This window comes from Phascolarctos cinereus, unplaced genomic scaffold (genome assembly GCF_003287225.1).
Source record: "Phascolarctos cinereus isolate Bilbo 61053 unplaced genomic scaffold, phaCin_HiC Scaffold_3;HRSCAF=262, whole genome shotgun sequence".
Taxonomy (NCBI): Eukaryota; Metazoa; Chordata; class Mammalia; order Diprotodontia; family Phascolarctidae; genus Phascolarctos; species Phascolarctos cinereus.
The window spans coordinates 41,701,775-41,717,999 of record NW_027555736.1 but is presented as its reverse complement, the minus strand read 5'-3'; the positions used below and the strand labels follow the sequence as shown (position 1 = coordinate 41,717,999).

General features: G+C 41.6%; 1 protein-coding gene and 1 long non-coding RNA gene across 4 annotated transcripts in view; one reads left to right on the top strand and one right to left on the bottom strand.

Moving 5' to 3' along the window:
• Positions 1-15,511, top strand: part of CALY (calcyon neuron specific vesicular protein) — a 113,581-nt gene extending 98,070 nt beyond the window's left edge. For both annotated transcript variants that reach the window (XM_020994462.1, XM_020994463.2), the window contains exons 4-5: positions 4,342-4,455; positions 14,108-15,511. In XM_020994462.1, coding sequence (XP_020850121.1) covers positions 4,342-4,455; positions 14,108-14,311 — 318 coding nt within the window. In that variant the 3' untranslated portion in view covers positions 14,312-15,511. The remainder of the gene's footprint in view (positions 1-4,341; positions 4,456-14,107) is intronic.
• Positions 4,692-16,225, bottom strand: part of LOC110213907 (uncharacterized) — a 14,605-nt gene continuing 3,071 nt past the window's right edge. For both annotated transcript variants that reach the window (XR_013485175.1, XR_002326155.2), the window contains 2 exons: positions 15,710-15,789; positions 4,692-9,208 (listed from right to left, as the gene is read on the bottom strand). This is a non-coding gene — a long non-coding RNA (uncharacterized LOC110213907). The remainder of the gene's footprint in view (positions 9,209-15,709; positions 15,790-16,225) is intronic.

The window sequence follows — 16,225 nt, the reverse complement described above, 5'->3', positions numbered from 1 at the left end:
CACTTTATTTTTCTTGCTTTTCTTCTTTTGCAAATCTGTTTTGCATGACTTCACATGTCTAATTGATATCACATTTTTTGCATTCTCAACGTGTTGTATAGGGGCTGGAAAAAGGGAGAGAATTTAGAACCCAAAATTTTTTTAAAAAATTAATGTTAAAAATAAATAAATAAATAATGAAAAAATTTAAAGTAAAAATTTCATCTTCAAATAAGTTCCAAATTACATAGAGAATCCATTTACTATTGAAAGAAGAAGATTGTTTTAACACGTAGCTTCCATTCTCAGATAAATCTATTTATTTGGAAAACTAGGTGTGGACACAAGTGCTTAAAATTTTAGCCCGAAAGTGCCAGCTGGAAGGGAGTTTAGAAGGGAGAAGGGATCAAGTGTTTGATAGGTGGCTACTCTATACCAGACACTATGCTAAGCATTTCATCTCATTTCATTCTCATGATAACCCTGGGGATATCTCTGCTTTACAATCGAGGAAACTGAGGAAGGCAGAGGTTGAGTGACTTGCCAGGAGTCACACAGCTAGTGTCCAAGGCTGGATTTGAACTCGTCTTCTTGACTTGTAGGGCAGCAGTGTCGAATTTAAATAGAAATAGTTCTCTGTCACCACTTATCAACTTAGAAGACCACAAAGTAACATTATTTATTGTATTTCAGTTTCTTTTGTTAAATTTCTCAATTACATTTTATTATGGTACTGACCATACTCAATAGCACTGAAGGCCACATTCAGACAGCGAGTTTGACACCTCTACTTCTGTTGTTTCGTTGTGTCGGATTCAGAGATTTTCTTGCCAGAGATACTGGAGTGGTCTGCCATTTCCTTCTCCAGTTCATTTTACAGATGAGAAAATGGAGGCAAACAGGGTTAAGTGACTTGCTCAAGGTCACACAGTTAGTATGTGTCTGAAGCCAGATTTGAACTCAGGAAGAAGAGGAGTCTTTCTGCTTCCAAGCCTGACATTCTATCCACTGTACCACCCAGCTGCCCAACTTCTGCTTCAGAAGACCCTACTCTCTTCAAGCTCCTCATTGTATAGAGGTGAGGACAGCTGCCCAGAGAGGGAACTGACTTACTCAAAGCCACACAGCTAGCTAACGGAGTTAGAATTCAGGTCTCCAGAGGTCCCAGTTCAGAGATTTCCCCTCCCTCCCCCATCCCCATTACAGCCTTCTGGCTTAATTTGGAAACAAAAACAAGACAAAATGGCCCCTCAAAGTTGTTTTGAGCCTTAGGGCTCTCTAATTGCTGAGCTTTGAAGAGGGTTGTTTGCCTTGTAAATCTTATTTACACATCAAAGTTTGCGTCTGTAGGACACATTGCCAGAGTGATGGCAAGGTCCCATGGAGAGAACTGTGTAAGGCTTGTACTGATGGTCAGGTTTGAAGAATAGGCTGAGGCAATTCATTTGGAACATGGCACTTCTGAAAGAGAGGAACTTGGCTGGTCATTTAATCCAGTCTGTGTCTGCACAGGAATGCCCACTGCACCAGCTTTGAGCGGTCATCATGCAGCCCCCTTGATGACCTCCAGTGGCGGGGAACTCACTATCTTATGAAGCAACTTTTTCTATTTTAAGGTGCTTAATAAGTTTGAATTGAGAAAGATTTTTTTAAAAACCCAGTTGAATACATGTGTTCAAAATAGTTGTATCTCTTAATGGCATGTCTTATAGTGAATCTCCATTTCTCCCCCCCTTTTTAAAGCAATAGACTGAGAGGCATCTAGGCATAATAGAGAGCTGTCCTCAATGTTGGGAATGCTTAGGTTCAAGTCCATTCTCTATCACTTCCTGGCTATGGGACCTGAAGAGTAACTCACTCAATTGACTGCCTCCGACAACTTTCCCGGGTTGTGGACAAGGTGCCCATCTGCACTGACAGAAATTTTCTAATGGTATTCCCAATACCAAAGAAATCAGAGTTGTGGTTAGAAATAAAAACATTAGATTAGATCCTCTGACTGTCAAACTGGAAGGGCTTTTAAGGCCATTTAATTCAACCCCCTTATTATATAGATGAGAAAACTGGCATCCAGGAATGGCAAATGGCATATGCCAGGTCATACAAGGAGAGGATGTCTTAACTGATACCTAGCCTCTCCATTATCACATGCCAACAAACAAAGACCCTTGGATGAAAAGCCAACCCCCTACTCCAGAAAGCCGAATTTCTGTGTGTCTCTATCACCTCTAGGATTGACTATAAAGTGCCTCCAAACTTGGGCCCTTCCTACCTTTCCAACCTTCTCGTACCTTGCAGTCAGCCACACTGGCTTCCTTGCTGTCCTTCAGACTCGGGCCTCCATCTCCCAACTCTCTGACTTTTCACTGGCTGGTCCCCCAAGCCTGGAATGATCTGTCCCCTGCCTTCTATTTCTCAGTTCTCCTGGCTTCCTCCAAGGCTCAGTTCAGATCCTACCTTCTCCTGGTCCTTCCCAGGTGCTAGTGCCTTCCTCTTTCAGATTACCTTCTTTTACTCTTAATATATCTCCTAAATATCTGGTTACTTATACTTTGTTTCCTCCATTAGAATGTGAGATGCTTGAAGGCAAAGAGCTCCGTGCTTTTGTTTTTTGCCTCTCTTTGTATGGTCGTTGCTTAGCAAAGTGTAGGGCACATAACAAGCCTTTAATAAATGCTTATTGACTCAGTTGCTGATTGTTGATGGGAATTCCCCTTCTAGAAGGCTAGTTCAAGAGCTGTGATTAGACAGTGTTCCAAACTATTGATTTCCGAAAAGAACAGCAAAACGAGGTTCCAAAGCTCTACAGAGAGAAGGCTTATGTATCATCTAGTCCAGGCCTGCACAACATATGCTGCCCGTGGCCCACCAAAGGATTTTGGGTGGCCCACAAAAACTGTAGAGGATGTAAAATAGGCTGCAGCCCATGGGCTGTATGTTGTGCAGGCCTGATCCAGTCAAATCCTTCATACTCAACCATTTTACAGGCAGAGAAACTGAGGACCAGAGACAATAAATGATTTGCTCAAAGTCACACAGCTAATAAATGATAACTGATTTCTAGTTCAGGCCTTTGGATTCCAATCCCAGTGTTCTCTCTATCTCTTCATTATATGATGCTGACCCACTATAGTAGTGATGCTTTCATATTTATGTAACATGTTCTGAGGCAAGTATTTCATCTTCCATCCTGATCAGTTGGGTCCCAAGAGCTCAGCTTAAAGGATACTCCTGAGGTGTCAGGAAGAGTATTTTTTCTAGTGCTACAGCCCACGAGCCCCTACCAGTGTGCTTCCTGACATAACTATTAGTTGAGAATCCTAACCAGATTTAAGCTGTTTTTAGAAAGGAGCATTCACTGAGGACCAGGATCACCCTCTTAGAGAAGGTAGGATCTGAACTGAGTCTTGGAGGAAGCCAGGGGAACTGAGAAGCAAAGGTAAGGGGGTAGACCATTCCAGGCACAGGGAATAGCCAATGTGAAGTCAGAGAGTTGGGAGACAGAGGACCACCGCTGAGGGAGAGCAAGGAAGCCAGTAGTTGGTATGAAACATTTCCCCCCCTCCCAAATTTTGTGACAACTTTTCCAACCATTTCAGAGTACAGAGGAAAGTGGGCTCAAGATTAGAGAGAAAACATTTCAAAGGGTAACTTGTTCTCACTGCTGGAAGTCCTTTTCTCCTCTTCATGGGCTCCTTAAGAAATTTGCCCTTAGAAATGGTTTTGTTTCTTCACCTGAATTTTTGTAGAGCTATGAATCTACTACATTCAATCTCCTTGAAATCCCAAGGCAGGCTTGACTGTTAGCTATTATAGAGACACTGCTAGGATGACAGTGGGAAGATGAGAAGTCCTGGAAATCCTTCAAAAATCACAAGATTCTCCTGCAGCCCAGGTAGACTGAGGCCAAAGCCAAAGTGCTCCTCGTCCCAACCCCCAACCCGGTTTAGCTGGAATTTAGCTGGAACCTTCTCTTTTCATTTGCCACTTACAGGAATCTTGGCAAGATGCTCATTTAAACTGGGTCTTAAACTCATCTTCTTCTTTATAGATGACTCAAAAGGCATGACTAATTTTCCTCCGCCAATCTGAAGACTTTTCCTGTCAATCTCACTCCAGCATGTCTGAAGTCATTCTCCACTAAATCTAGTGTTTGGTTGTTTGAGACTTATTTTCCCCCTTGTTAAGGTATCAGGGCATCTCATCACTTATTTTAAATGGATGAGATGTTAACAAGTTTATTCAACCAACCCAACCCTTACTTTATCAGCATTTCTCTTTTTATTGTGCTATTTTGATTTATTAAATTGAGCTCACTTATTTTCTTTCTTCTCTCCTCCCTTCCCCCCTTTCTCTTTCTAGTTGACAGGACTCATCCTCATCACGATGGCGTTCCTGGCCTGTCTGCTCATGCTGGTCATGTACAAGGCTCTCTGGTATGACCAGTTAAGCTGCCCAGAGGGCTTTGTGTTTAAGGTATGGTGATATCACTGCATTGCCTACACTTTGAAAGCACCTCCTTCAGGAAGGGAGTCCCAACTTCCTGTCTCTTACAGCACATTTTACTTCAAAAAATTGTTCATACATATTGAGAGAGGGTGGGGATTCTCTGCTATTGATGACCAACTATTGAGTGGAGCTAACTGCAAGAGATTTTATAAAGAGAAGGGTTAATAATTTTAACCAACTCTGCAATTTCTTGGATTTAATATTTTATTTCATAATATTATTATAATTCATAACATTAATATTTAAAACATATTAATAAAGTGGATTTAATAATAGCTGACATTTACATAGCACTTTATGTACATTAGTTCATTTGACTTTCATTATAACCCTATAAGATAAATATTAAAATTAAATCCCTTTCAGAGAGGGGGAAGCTGGGACAGCTAGATGGTGTAGTGGATGGAGCACTGGCCCTGGAGTCAGGAAGACCTAAGTTCAAATCTGGCCTCAGACACTTACTAGCTGTGTGACCCTTAGCACGTCATTTCACCCTGTCTGCCTCAGTTTTCTCATCTGTAAAATGAGCTGAAGAAGGAAATGGCAAACCATTCCAGTGTCTTTGCCAAGAAAACCCCATACAGAGTTATGAAGAGTCAGACATAACTGAAAAAACAACAAAATGGGACTCTTTGGTTAAATGACTTGGCCATGTAGCTAGTAAGGATATGGACTTAGGTCTTCTTGGCTCAGGTTCAAAGTCCAGCATTCTATCATGCTGCTTTTCTACAATAACAACAACAACAACAAGGCATTTTTATAGCCTCTTTCATTTGCAAAGCACTTCACAGAAATCACTAATTTGGTCCTCGCAACAGCCCTGTGTGGTAGGTGCTATTATTATCCCTATTTTACAGATGAAGAAACTGAGGCCAGGAGAGATTGAATGACTTACCCAGTCACCCAACTAATCTGAAAAATATTTAAGTACCTATCATGTGCAATGTTCGGGGGGAGGGATATAAAGATAAAAAAAGACCGTCAGTCAACAAGCATTTATTAAGATCCTACTATGTGTCAGCCAGAGCACCAAGCACTGAAGCTACAAAGTCAAAAAGTGAACTGGCACCCATCCTTAAGGACCATACATTCTGTCACTATTCTTATTCTTATCCCCTTCCTAGATTATAGTCTCCATAAATTAAGGATGTAGATAGATATATCTAATAATTTATTATTATCTAATAATATCTGATAAATTAGAATATCAGTGCATTAGAGAAATACAAAGTATTTTGAGACCAGATGATCTGATTAATACTCCAACAAAAGCAGTCAGGGAAAGCTCCTGTAGGAGGTGGTATTGCATTAGGCATTGTCATTTCCCTCTTCTTCCTGCTATTCCCAACCCAAGGGGGATCTTTCACTGTGTATGAGAGAGTAATAACCCCAGAACAATTAAGAAAGGCTCTCCCTATATCCTTATGTCCACTAAAGAAAAGAAAACAGGACTAAAGAATAGATCTTAGAAGGCCTTTTCCCCCTTAGCTCTCTCTGCCCACCTCCAACCTAAACCCGTAAGGTCTCCTGAGAGTGCTTTTATTAAGTTAGTGGTAAAGCAAAAGTTTGAAAAACGGAGTTGGGAGAGCTGAGGTTGAATTTTGGCTCTGATGCTAGGTGTATGACCCTGGATCATTCACTGACCTCTCTGAACCTCAGCTTCCTCATCTGCAGAATAGGGATAATAGCATTTTCACTCCATACCTTCTAGAGATTTTGTTACAAATCTGTTTGGTAAGCATTAAGCTCTGTGGATGTGTGAGCTATTCTAATTGAAAGGCAACTGGAAGAGGTACAAACTTGTGGTTATTGTTGTTCAGTTATTCAGCCACATCCCACTGTCCATGACCTCATGGACCATAGCACACCAGGCCATTCTATCCTCTGCTGTCTCCCCAAGACTGTCCAAGCTCAATGAGTTCATAGCTTCCATGACACTCTCTATCCATCTCATCCTCTGCCATCCTTTTCTTTTTGCCTTCAATCTTTCCCAACATCAGGGTCTTTTTCCAATAAGTCCCATCTTCTCATTATGTGGTCAAAGCATTTAAACAACAGTTTCAGTATTTGACCTTCCAGTGAACAGTCTGAATTAATTTTCTTAAATATTCCAACGGACTCTCAAAAGTCTTCTCCAGTACCACAATTCAAAAGCATCAATTCTGCACCACTCAGCTTTCCCCATAGTCCAATTTTCACAGCCATAAATTGCTACTGGAAAAACCATAGCTTTGACTATATGGACCTTTGTCAGCAAGGTGATGTCTCTGCTCATTAGTATGCTGTCCAGATTTGCCATAGCTTTCCTTCCAAGGAGCAAGTGTCTTAATTTCATGGCTGCAGTCGCCGTCTGCAGTGATTTTTGAGCCCAAGCATATAAAATCTGACACCACTTCCATTTCTTCTACCACTATTTGACATGAAGTAACAGGACCAGTTGCCAAGATCTTAGTGTTTTTTGATGTTAAGCTTCAAGCCAGCTTTTACAGTCTCTTCTTTCACCTTCATCAAGAGGCTTCTTGGCCCTTCTTATACAAGTTCCTCAGGAGATAAGTAAGGTGATCTAGTACTTTCATCTTTTTGAGGATTTAGCATACTTTGTTACGATCCAGGTACAACCTTAGGGAAGTTTAAGTAATTCTCTCTACCTCACCCTCCTTTTCTACCTCATTCAGTGCAGTTCTTTGTATATAGAAGGTACTTAATAAATGTTTGTCTGATCATTCAAACACTGGGCGGTTTTGTGCTGAAGTACAAGAAGACAGAATAGGAAATGACTTGATTCCCTTCACTTCCGTGTGTTTTACCCTTTTAGAAAACTCCAGAGGCTTTGTAACAGGTGGTTGGAAATGAATGTGTTTTATCAAGGGATTTAATTTTCGGATTTCATTCCCTCCTTCTCTCTCCATTAACTCCATGTCTTGAATAAGATCCTTGAGTTTAAGTGAATTGCATAAGAACTAGTCTCTGGGTTTGGGCAAATTCCCATCACCTCCAGCTTAGCGATTTGGGCCTAAACTCCTCTCCTCTTGTTCAGAGAATCTCCTTTGGGGACAGTAACGCTACATCTTTCTTTTAATGTCCAAGTAGTTCCTCATGCTTTGAAATGTTCTCACTTGTTCTGCTATAAAAGGATAGCGTCCTCTGCTTCACAGACAGAAAAACTGAGCTTAAAAAATATTGCCTTTCTAGGTCTCAGTTTCCCTCTTTTACTTGCAACTTCCAAAGGGATGTTGGGACATAGTGGAAGGAGCCTTGGAAGGGCATCAGAGAGAGGATCATAAGCATACAGCCAGAAGAATTTCAAGAGGTCATCTAAAATCACCTCTCTCACTTTTACATTTGAGAATACTGAAGCCTCGTTAGGATAAATGGAATGTCCCAAATCACACAGGTTGGTTGCAAAGCCTGGATTTGACCCCAAATCCTTTGACTACAAAATCAATCTTCTTTCCACTGTGCAATGTTGTTGTTCAATCAATCAATTGTATTTAACTCTTCGTGACTCCGTTATGGGGTTTTCTTGGTAAAGATACTGGAATGGTTTGCCATTTCCTTCTTTAGAAGATTAGGGTAAAAAAAGGTTAAGTGACTTGCCCAGGGTCACACAGCTAGTTAAGTGTCTGAGGCCAGATTTGAACTCAAGTCTTCCTGATTCCAGGCCCAGCTCTCTGTCCACTGAATCACCTAGCTGCCTATGCATTGTACAATAGTTCTGTCAATAATTACTTGTGTGATTATAGACAAGTCACTTAGCTATTCTATGTCAGTTTCCTAATCTGTAAAATGGGTACAATATCTGTACCACACAAATTGTAATTAAGTGGTATGGATAATGTTGAAGGTGACTGAGAAGGCTCATTCAACCTCTGCTAAAATTGGTGGTCCAGCCAGGAACATCTTGGCAAATCTTCTCACTGCCAGCTGAAGCTGGGAAGAATAAAAATCTGGGGCAGAAACAGGGGATGTACAAGGGAGGGGGGTTCATATTAAAACCAATGGCCGTCAGAAGTGGGAGAGTAATGGGATTAAATGTGGTCCTTTTTTTGGTTTATTTTAGGGTGCACGTAAACCTTTTCCTCCACAGTTAATTTCCTTCTCTCCCTTTAATCTCTGTTCCAACCCCATCCTCTTGTTCCCCTACCCCCATGCTAAATCCATGCTTTGCCATCTGGCAAACATTCAGAGGAAGAAGAGAAATTCTCCAGTCTGATACCACACCTGGGAGGACTAGGATGAAACAAAATGCAGAGTATATTGGGACACACTATCTGGGGACTTCACTGATGCTTTAAATGGAGACTGAGGGCCCATGTGAGGTTTTGGAAGCTGTCTCCCTTGGCCTGTTTAAAAATAAGCTGGGCAAAATCATAGGAGGTATAGAGGACACACTGGGCTTCCCATATGGGATCCTGGAGGAGTCTGGCAGTGAGGCTGTACTGGATGCAAGAGAAGACATTTCCCTTTCAAATTCTTCATTCTTGGACTTCAGGCATCTCCCTCTTCTATCTACGCATTGAGATCCCAAGGAGCTGGCTGCCCTTTTGAAGGTTGAAGATTTACTTGGTGATTCATAAAGCTGATTGTCTGGAGCTAGAGAGAGCCTGGTTCTCCCTTGTTCAACTCTTCCCCTGGCCCTTCTCTCTTCCCCTGACTCCTTTCTCTGTACCCACTTCCAATACGTTTCTTTATCCTCGATTAGCTTTCGTTAATCAGGTTTCTGCAATAAATGGAGATAAAGCAAGAATGAAGTTGCAAATTGAATGACTCCAAAAGCTCTAATGGTCCAAAGCAGAGATTTTGGAGATTTCCGGGGAGCCTTGAGAGTGCCTCATATGTTAAACGTGGCACATTAAACCAAAAAGAGTGAAGTTTCAGTGAATGCTCCCCTTAAGGTCATGGGATCACAAAATATTGGAGTCAGAGTCTTAGAGGTCAGAGATTAGCTTCTTCATGTCACAGATGAGAAAAGTGGGGGTCAAAAAGGAAAAATGGCTTGTCCAAGTTTATATAGAGGTTCAGTGGCAGAGCTAGGCCTATAGACCAGGTTTTAAGTAACCTCCTTCCCCCAGGCCAGTTACTCTTTTCATTATCTCCCACTGTCTACCTGTATGTATAATGGCAGATAGGGTATGACGATTACTATTCACCATTTTATGTTTGCAGACTCCATATACCTCCAATGCAGAAATAGACCATTTTGGTGTGGAAGTGTTGCAGAGTGCTTGAAGAAGTTTGCCTCAAGTCTTCCTGATTCTAGGCTCAGCTCTCTATCCATTGAGTCACCCAACTGCCTATGCACTGTACAATAGTTCTATCAATAACTACTTGTGTGATTACAGACAAGTCACTTAGCTATTCTATGTCAAAGTTTCCTAATCTGTAAAATGGGTACAAGATCTGTACTACACACATTGAAGGTGACTGAGAAGTCTCATTCAACCTCTACTAAAATTGGTGGTCCAGCCAGGAACATCTTGGCAAATCTCCTCTTTAAAAAGTGAAGTAGCTATGGAGTAGTGAGAGGCAAGAACAAACTTAGACCTAGGCCATGCCTTATTCTGACACTATTGACCTTGTTTCTCTTTGGACCTCAGTTTCCTCATTTGTACAATGAGAGAATGAGACTAAATGATCTTTAATATTCCTTCCATATTTAACTTTCTGTGATCCCATTCAGGTGGGTGGGGTGGGGACAGGAGAAGGTAAGAATGAGAAAACCAATCCTTAGAACGTACTTCAAATTTAGGACATTTGCCATTCTCCAAGATCTTTCAAAGATCACTAACATTAGTTAAGCAACAACATTCACCAGATCCATCTGTAACCTAGCATGTTTCCTGAAGCTGGGGCAAGTCACTCAGCTCATTGCAGATTTCTAGGCAGCATCCTGTTATCTCCCTATTTATTTGGGGTTCTGGGTTCCTATTTTTGATGTTGGTTCTGTCCTTTCCAATCCAAAGATTGTTGTCTTTATCAGAGTCAAAACAAAGTAAACTAAGTGTAGAGAAAATGTCTTCTCTCTGCTATATGTACTCCCTGGGGGATGGTCCTGGCATCACCTCTTCCTTGATATAGCTCATTCTGAGCTTCAGTACTCTTGATATGGTTCTTGCAGTACTATGCCACACACAGCATTCATTCTCCATTAATAGGCTTTTCTTCTGTATGTAACTATTTCTTTAAAATCAGTAATCCCTTTCCCTGCCCTCTTGCACATTGGTGATAGGCCCAAGAGTCTGGTTCTTCAAAGTGCTCACATAGTTGACCTGCTTTTCTTTCTTGAATTCCTTCTCTGACATGCCTAAGCCTGAAGTATGTCTAATTCTTTCAATTAATCTTTTCTTTTCATCAGCTGGTTTCATCAAGTGACTTGAAGCATTTTAAACTTTAAACCTTGTCTATACCTTGATTAATTAATTGAATGATTGAGAGTCTACTTAGCACTGTGCTAAGCCCTTTATAGATACTATCTAATTTGATCCTCACAACCCTGCAAGGTAGGTACTGTTATTATCCTCCTTTTACAGGTTAGGAAACTGAGGCAGACAGGTTAAATGACTTGCCTGGGGTCACAGTAGTAAATGTTTGAGGCCAGATCTCAACACAGGACTTCTTGAATCTAGGCCCAGTACTCTATCCAGTGAGTCATCTGGCTGCCAACCTGCATTGGACGAGAGGGTTCCACTCATCAATCAGAAAGTTCTCCATGCCAATATAATTATAAGTCTAGTCTCCACCCTAAGCTCATGATGCTTCAAAAGATTCATGATGTCTGCCATGTGAACAGTCTTTCCACTGAAAAAGCACCCCTCCATGACTTCAGATACAGTTTCCCTGAGTTGTTACAGCTAAAATTATCTAACTTAGGGTGCACCTTCTGGAGATAAGCTTCTCTATACATAGCTAGGCTTGTCCTCAGGTGCCAGTCCATGAGTAGGTACATGCTTAAAGCTTTATCATCTTGGGCAGGGGTTGATAGAGCTGGAAACCTTTCATCAGAGTTTTCAAGAATTTGGGATTACACATCCATACACCACTGAGTCATCTGAATAAAGTTTTAGTGGAAGAGGTCCCTAGTATCAGGTTACTTTGTTGTAATTCTCTTTTTCCTATAAAAATGTGTAGAGCAGGGCAGAGGTTGAAAATTCTCATTAAATATGAATATTCCGATTAATTGGGCCCCAGTTACCTGGGATTTTCTTTGCGTAAACTAAGTGTCTTGTACAGATCTCTATCAATTACACAACCTTGCCTTATTGCCGGAACTCAGATACAGCCTTTACCTTATGGATATATGCATACATGCCTAGATGTTTCAAACTCAGATGGAAAGTTAGATAAAATGACACAAATTAATGTAAAGGTAAATCAGGAGGTGATGACAAAATTGTTAGTGGGGATATAAAGGGGTAGGGAGAGCTATGGAGCCCAGCCTGGCGAGGTGTGTTAGGAAATCTGTACATATTGGAAGTAAGTCGAAAACTGGGATTCCATTGACAAAATTACAACTTACAAGCATCCATTTTAGAAATACTTCTAATTGCAGCTGCCAAGGCAGATGTCCTCTGTTGTGAGAGGAGCTTAAGGTTCTAAACAGCACAGAAAATAGCTCTGCTCATTTGTTCCTGTTATAAAAAGGGAGACATTCCCCAACACTGTGTATTAACCATTTCTTTTGGGACCATTGCTGTGAAAATTATTGACAGGTTATATGGTTTTTTTTGGTCTATAATACAGCTGTAATATGCATGTTCTCATAATAAATGAATCATAGATCATAGAATGTCAGAGCTGAAAGGGATCAATGATCAAAAGCTGAGAGGATGAGAGGACGTGAGACCAATGTCCTAGGAAGTGACAAAGGTCAATCCAAGTCCTCTCACCCTATGATCAAAATCAATCACTTCATTTACAAATGATAAAACTGAGGTCCAGAAAGTAGGGAAGGAACCAAGGTAGTTTTGGCCAATCTGAGACTCAATCTGGGGTCCTCAGACCAGCAGTGCTGCCTCCATCAAGCTATTGATCACTGATTGGCCATAATTAAATCTACAAAACCTAGAAGTATAACTGAATTAAACATTTCCTAGTTAGGATTGTCACAGTCTAAGTGAAGCTGATGAATCAGCCCAGGAACCTTCTTCCCTTGGGCAGCTGGGTGACTCACTGGAGAGAGTGCTGGGCCAGGAAGTCAGGAAGACTGAGTTCAAATGTGACCTCAGATACTTAAAACTTGTGTAACCCTGGGTAAGTCACTTGACCACCATTTGCCACTGTTTTCCTCAACTGTCAAATGGGGATAATAACAGTAACCACCTTGCAAGGTAGTAGTGAGAATCAAATGAGATCTTTGTGAAGCACTTAGCGTAGTGCCTGGAGCATATAGTAGGCACTTAATAAGTGTTGATTCCCTTCTCTTCGCTTCAGAACCACCCTTCTGTACTCAGTGTGTCTGTGCCCCTGCACTCACATAAGACATGGTCACGCAACTAGGCTGGATTTGAACTCAGGTCCTTCTAATTCTGGGACATGTGTTCTATCCACTGTGCACCAACTTGCCCTGTAAAGGTCATTTCTAATGTTTGATTTAGAACCAGCAAGCTAGGTTGGGTAGGGGGTTCTCTTTGCATGAGTCTTATAAAGTCTCATAAGCCAGAATTTCAAGGCCGAACCTCCCCAAATGATGGGCCACAGCTCCCATTTCCCAAGACAGCTGACTAGTGCGTGGAGATAGCTCCACCAATCTCTGAACTAATTGCTGGTTTTCTATTGCTGTTCCTTATCTCCAGGCTTATTGTAGCCAGTCTCCTCCTAGAACCACACATTAATAAATATTTTATTAATACTATATATTTAAGAAGTACTACATATTGCTCATGTAGTATAAAAGTCACAAGGACCTAATAGTTTATATATTTTATTAATTTAATTTATATGTGACTAGTTTTATCAAAAGGTTAAATATATATTATGTAGACTGGAAGGGTTTGTTATGGCAATGATCCATCTCTAAAAATCAGATTTATCCTAGTAGGCAATCCAGGTGTTGGTTGTTTGGTTACTGGCCTTCATTCTCGAAGAGGACCAAAATGACATCACTATGCTGGAGTCAAGTTACCGTGTGCCCTGGAATCAGAAGGACCTGAGTTCAAATCCAGCCTAGTTGTGTGACCATGGGCAAGTCATTTAATCCCGATTTCCTCCCTCCCAAAATGCCCCTTACCTCATTAAAGTTTTGATTCCACACAGTGTTGAGGGGAGGAAGGAAAATATAAAGATCAGCTAAGAGATAGGAAGATTAGCGCTGACATTAAAATAATGAATGATCAGACCAATACGAGCTCAGAACGCTCCATAGGTCAAGAACAAATAGTCAATGTGAACATTTGGGTGGATTCTCTAAGTTTGCACATCTCGTGCTTCTTATGAGCTGTATTCTATTCATCAGGGCTGATGCGGTGAATATTGTTGTTCAGGGCTGGGCCAGGCTAATGACCTCTGAAGCCCCTTCTAGCTCTGAGATTCCATGACTCTGATTTGTTTTTATTTCTTCATGAGTTGACAACCAACCTCTTCTCTCTCTCTCTCTCTTTCTCTCTCTCTCTCTCTCTCTCAGCACAAGCACTGTACTCCTGCAGCTCTAGAGATGTATTATTCTGAGCAGGAAGCAGGACCCCGAGGAAGCCTCTACACGGCTATTAACCACTTAACTCAAGCCAAGAAAACCATCCCCGAACTGCCTTCACCGTGGTTACCAGTAATTAATGCCTTGAAGGAAGCAGAGAAAGCTAAGGATGAGCCTCCCATTTCTCAGCAATAAGAGACACAGGGCAGAAACCAGATACAACAGGACTGTAATTTTTAGGGTAGATGTAATCACTTAAAGTATTAAAAGCATTGTATATGCTGTTTCCCCCACCCCCTTTTTAGTCAACTCCAATGGTTTTTGAGTGAAACCAGGAGGCCATGTCTTATTCAATGACTTTCCTTCCTTCCTTCCCTCCCTACCCCCAACCACAAAGAAAAAGGGAGATGCTGAGGAGACAACTTATATACTCTGCATATGAGCCCTCCCTCTCCATCCCAACATGAAAGTGGGTCTGTCTTCCATCTTTATTTGGAGAGCACCTACTGGATTCTCTACATCTGGAGAGCCCACTCCAAAGTACCAGAGAGGAAAAGGCTATTCTGAGGCCAGAATTAGCCTATTCCTATCTTCCTTCTCAAGTTAGTAGGAGTGGGGTCCCTAGGTCCCTTTCTCCAAATACTATACACAATTTTGGTGTGTTTCTCAGAAATAGTAGCTGTCTAGGTTTAGAGCCTCCTTTCCTTACCACCACTCACCCAATGAGAAGTGTTGTTTTGTTTTGTTTTGTTTCTCTGGTAGGATTTCTGGAGGCCAGGGGCTACTGGATTGCCCATAGCCTTGTTTTCAGAATCAAAGGCAGAGTAGCAGACATTATCCAGGCAGACCTACAAACTAGTAGCCCTGGTGGGCAGCATGCTAAGGCTTTCGTGTTGCCATTTGGAAATAACATTAGGAAGATCTTTCACTTTAATTTGAGCAAAGCTTTGCTATGTAATTTATGCTCTGGCTTTTCTTGGGTTGCAATTTGATTACTAATTACGAGGCTAAATTTGAAACCCACTTCATTACAGCACTTCTGGCTTAGGGGTGCTCAGAGATTTTTCCTCCTTTTTTCCCTCCATTTTTCCTGCCCTCTTCCATCTGTTTTTTTGGGCATAGTGTGGAATCCTGGTGCCGCGCTTTCTGTTCCCACTTGGTGTTTGTGCTCCTGTGTAGACTTTTAATTTTGTTCCAAAATTATTATTATAAATTATTGTTATTGTTTTTGCTGTGAAGATTTCCCCACCTACCCTCACTCTGTATGTTTTTCTAGGAATTGTGAACTGTCACATTTGCAGTGTAAACACTACTGGTTGTCTGCTCGCAAGTGCCAAAATGGATGTGGTGATCAGCAGCATTTTTTCCCCAAGTAAAAATAAATGTTCACCCTCAGCTCCTTTTCCAAGTCATTCATTTCTTCACCCAATCTAACTGCATTTGTCTTCATTGCTGAAGCCCTTTCTGATGCCTCTCCTTGGGTGATAGGAAGGACATTTGGAGTTATAACTAACCCAGGGCAAAAGGGGCTTTGTGAAACAAGGTAAGGCATACTTCTCTCCAGGGAAGGCTTCCTCCATAGAAGGGGCATACCTTCTTCTCACTGATCCTCAGGAGGGAGGTCTGCGCCACAACCATCCCAGTGGGGCCCTCTGTGTGATGGGATGTACTCTCTACAGTTTTGGGAGAAGATGTGGAACAATGGAAAAAGCAGTCAGCGAACCTGAGTTCAAATCCTGACTCAGATGTTTGCTTCCTGTGGGATCTTGGGCCGGTTACTTAACCTGCTTAAGTGTCACTTTCCTCATCTGTAAAGGGAGGGGGTTGGATTAGTTGGCCTCAGAGGTCCCACCCCATTTCTGGTCCATCATCCTTTGCCCCGCCTCCGTCCTTCCCCATCAGACCATGCTCTATATTGCCGTCCCTGACTCCAGCCAAATTTGCTCCAGGTACACAGACAGCTATGGCTCTGAGGGTATTAGCCTTGAAGTTGGAGCTTTTGCTGGGAAATTTACCAGCTGGATGACCATGGGCAAGAATTGTCCCTCTCAGAGCTTCAGGTCACCTACCTCTAAAGTGGAGGTGACAAAAATATTTCTCCTAGTAACC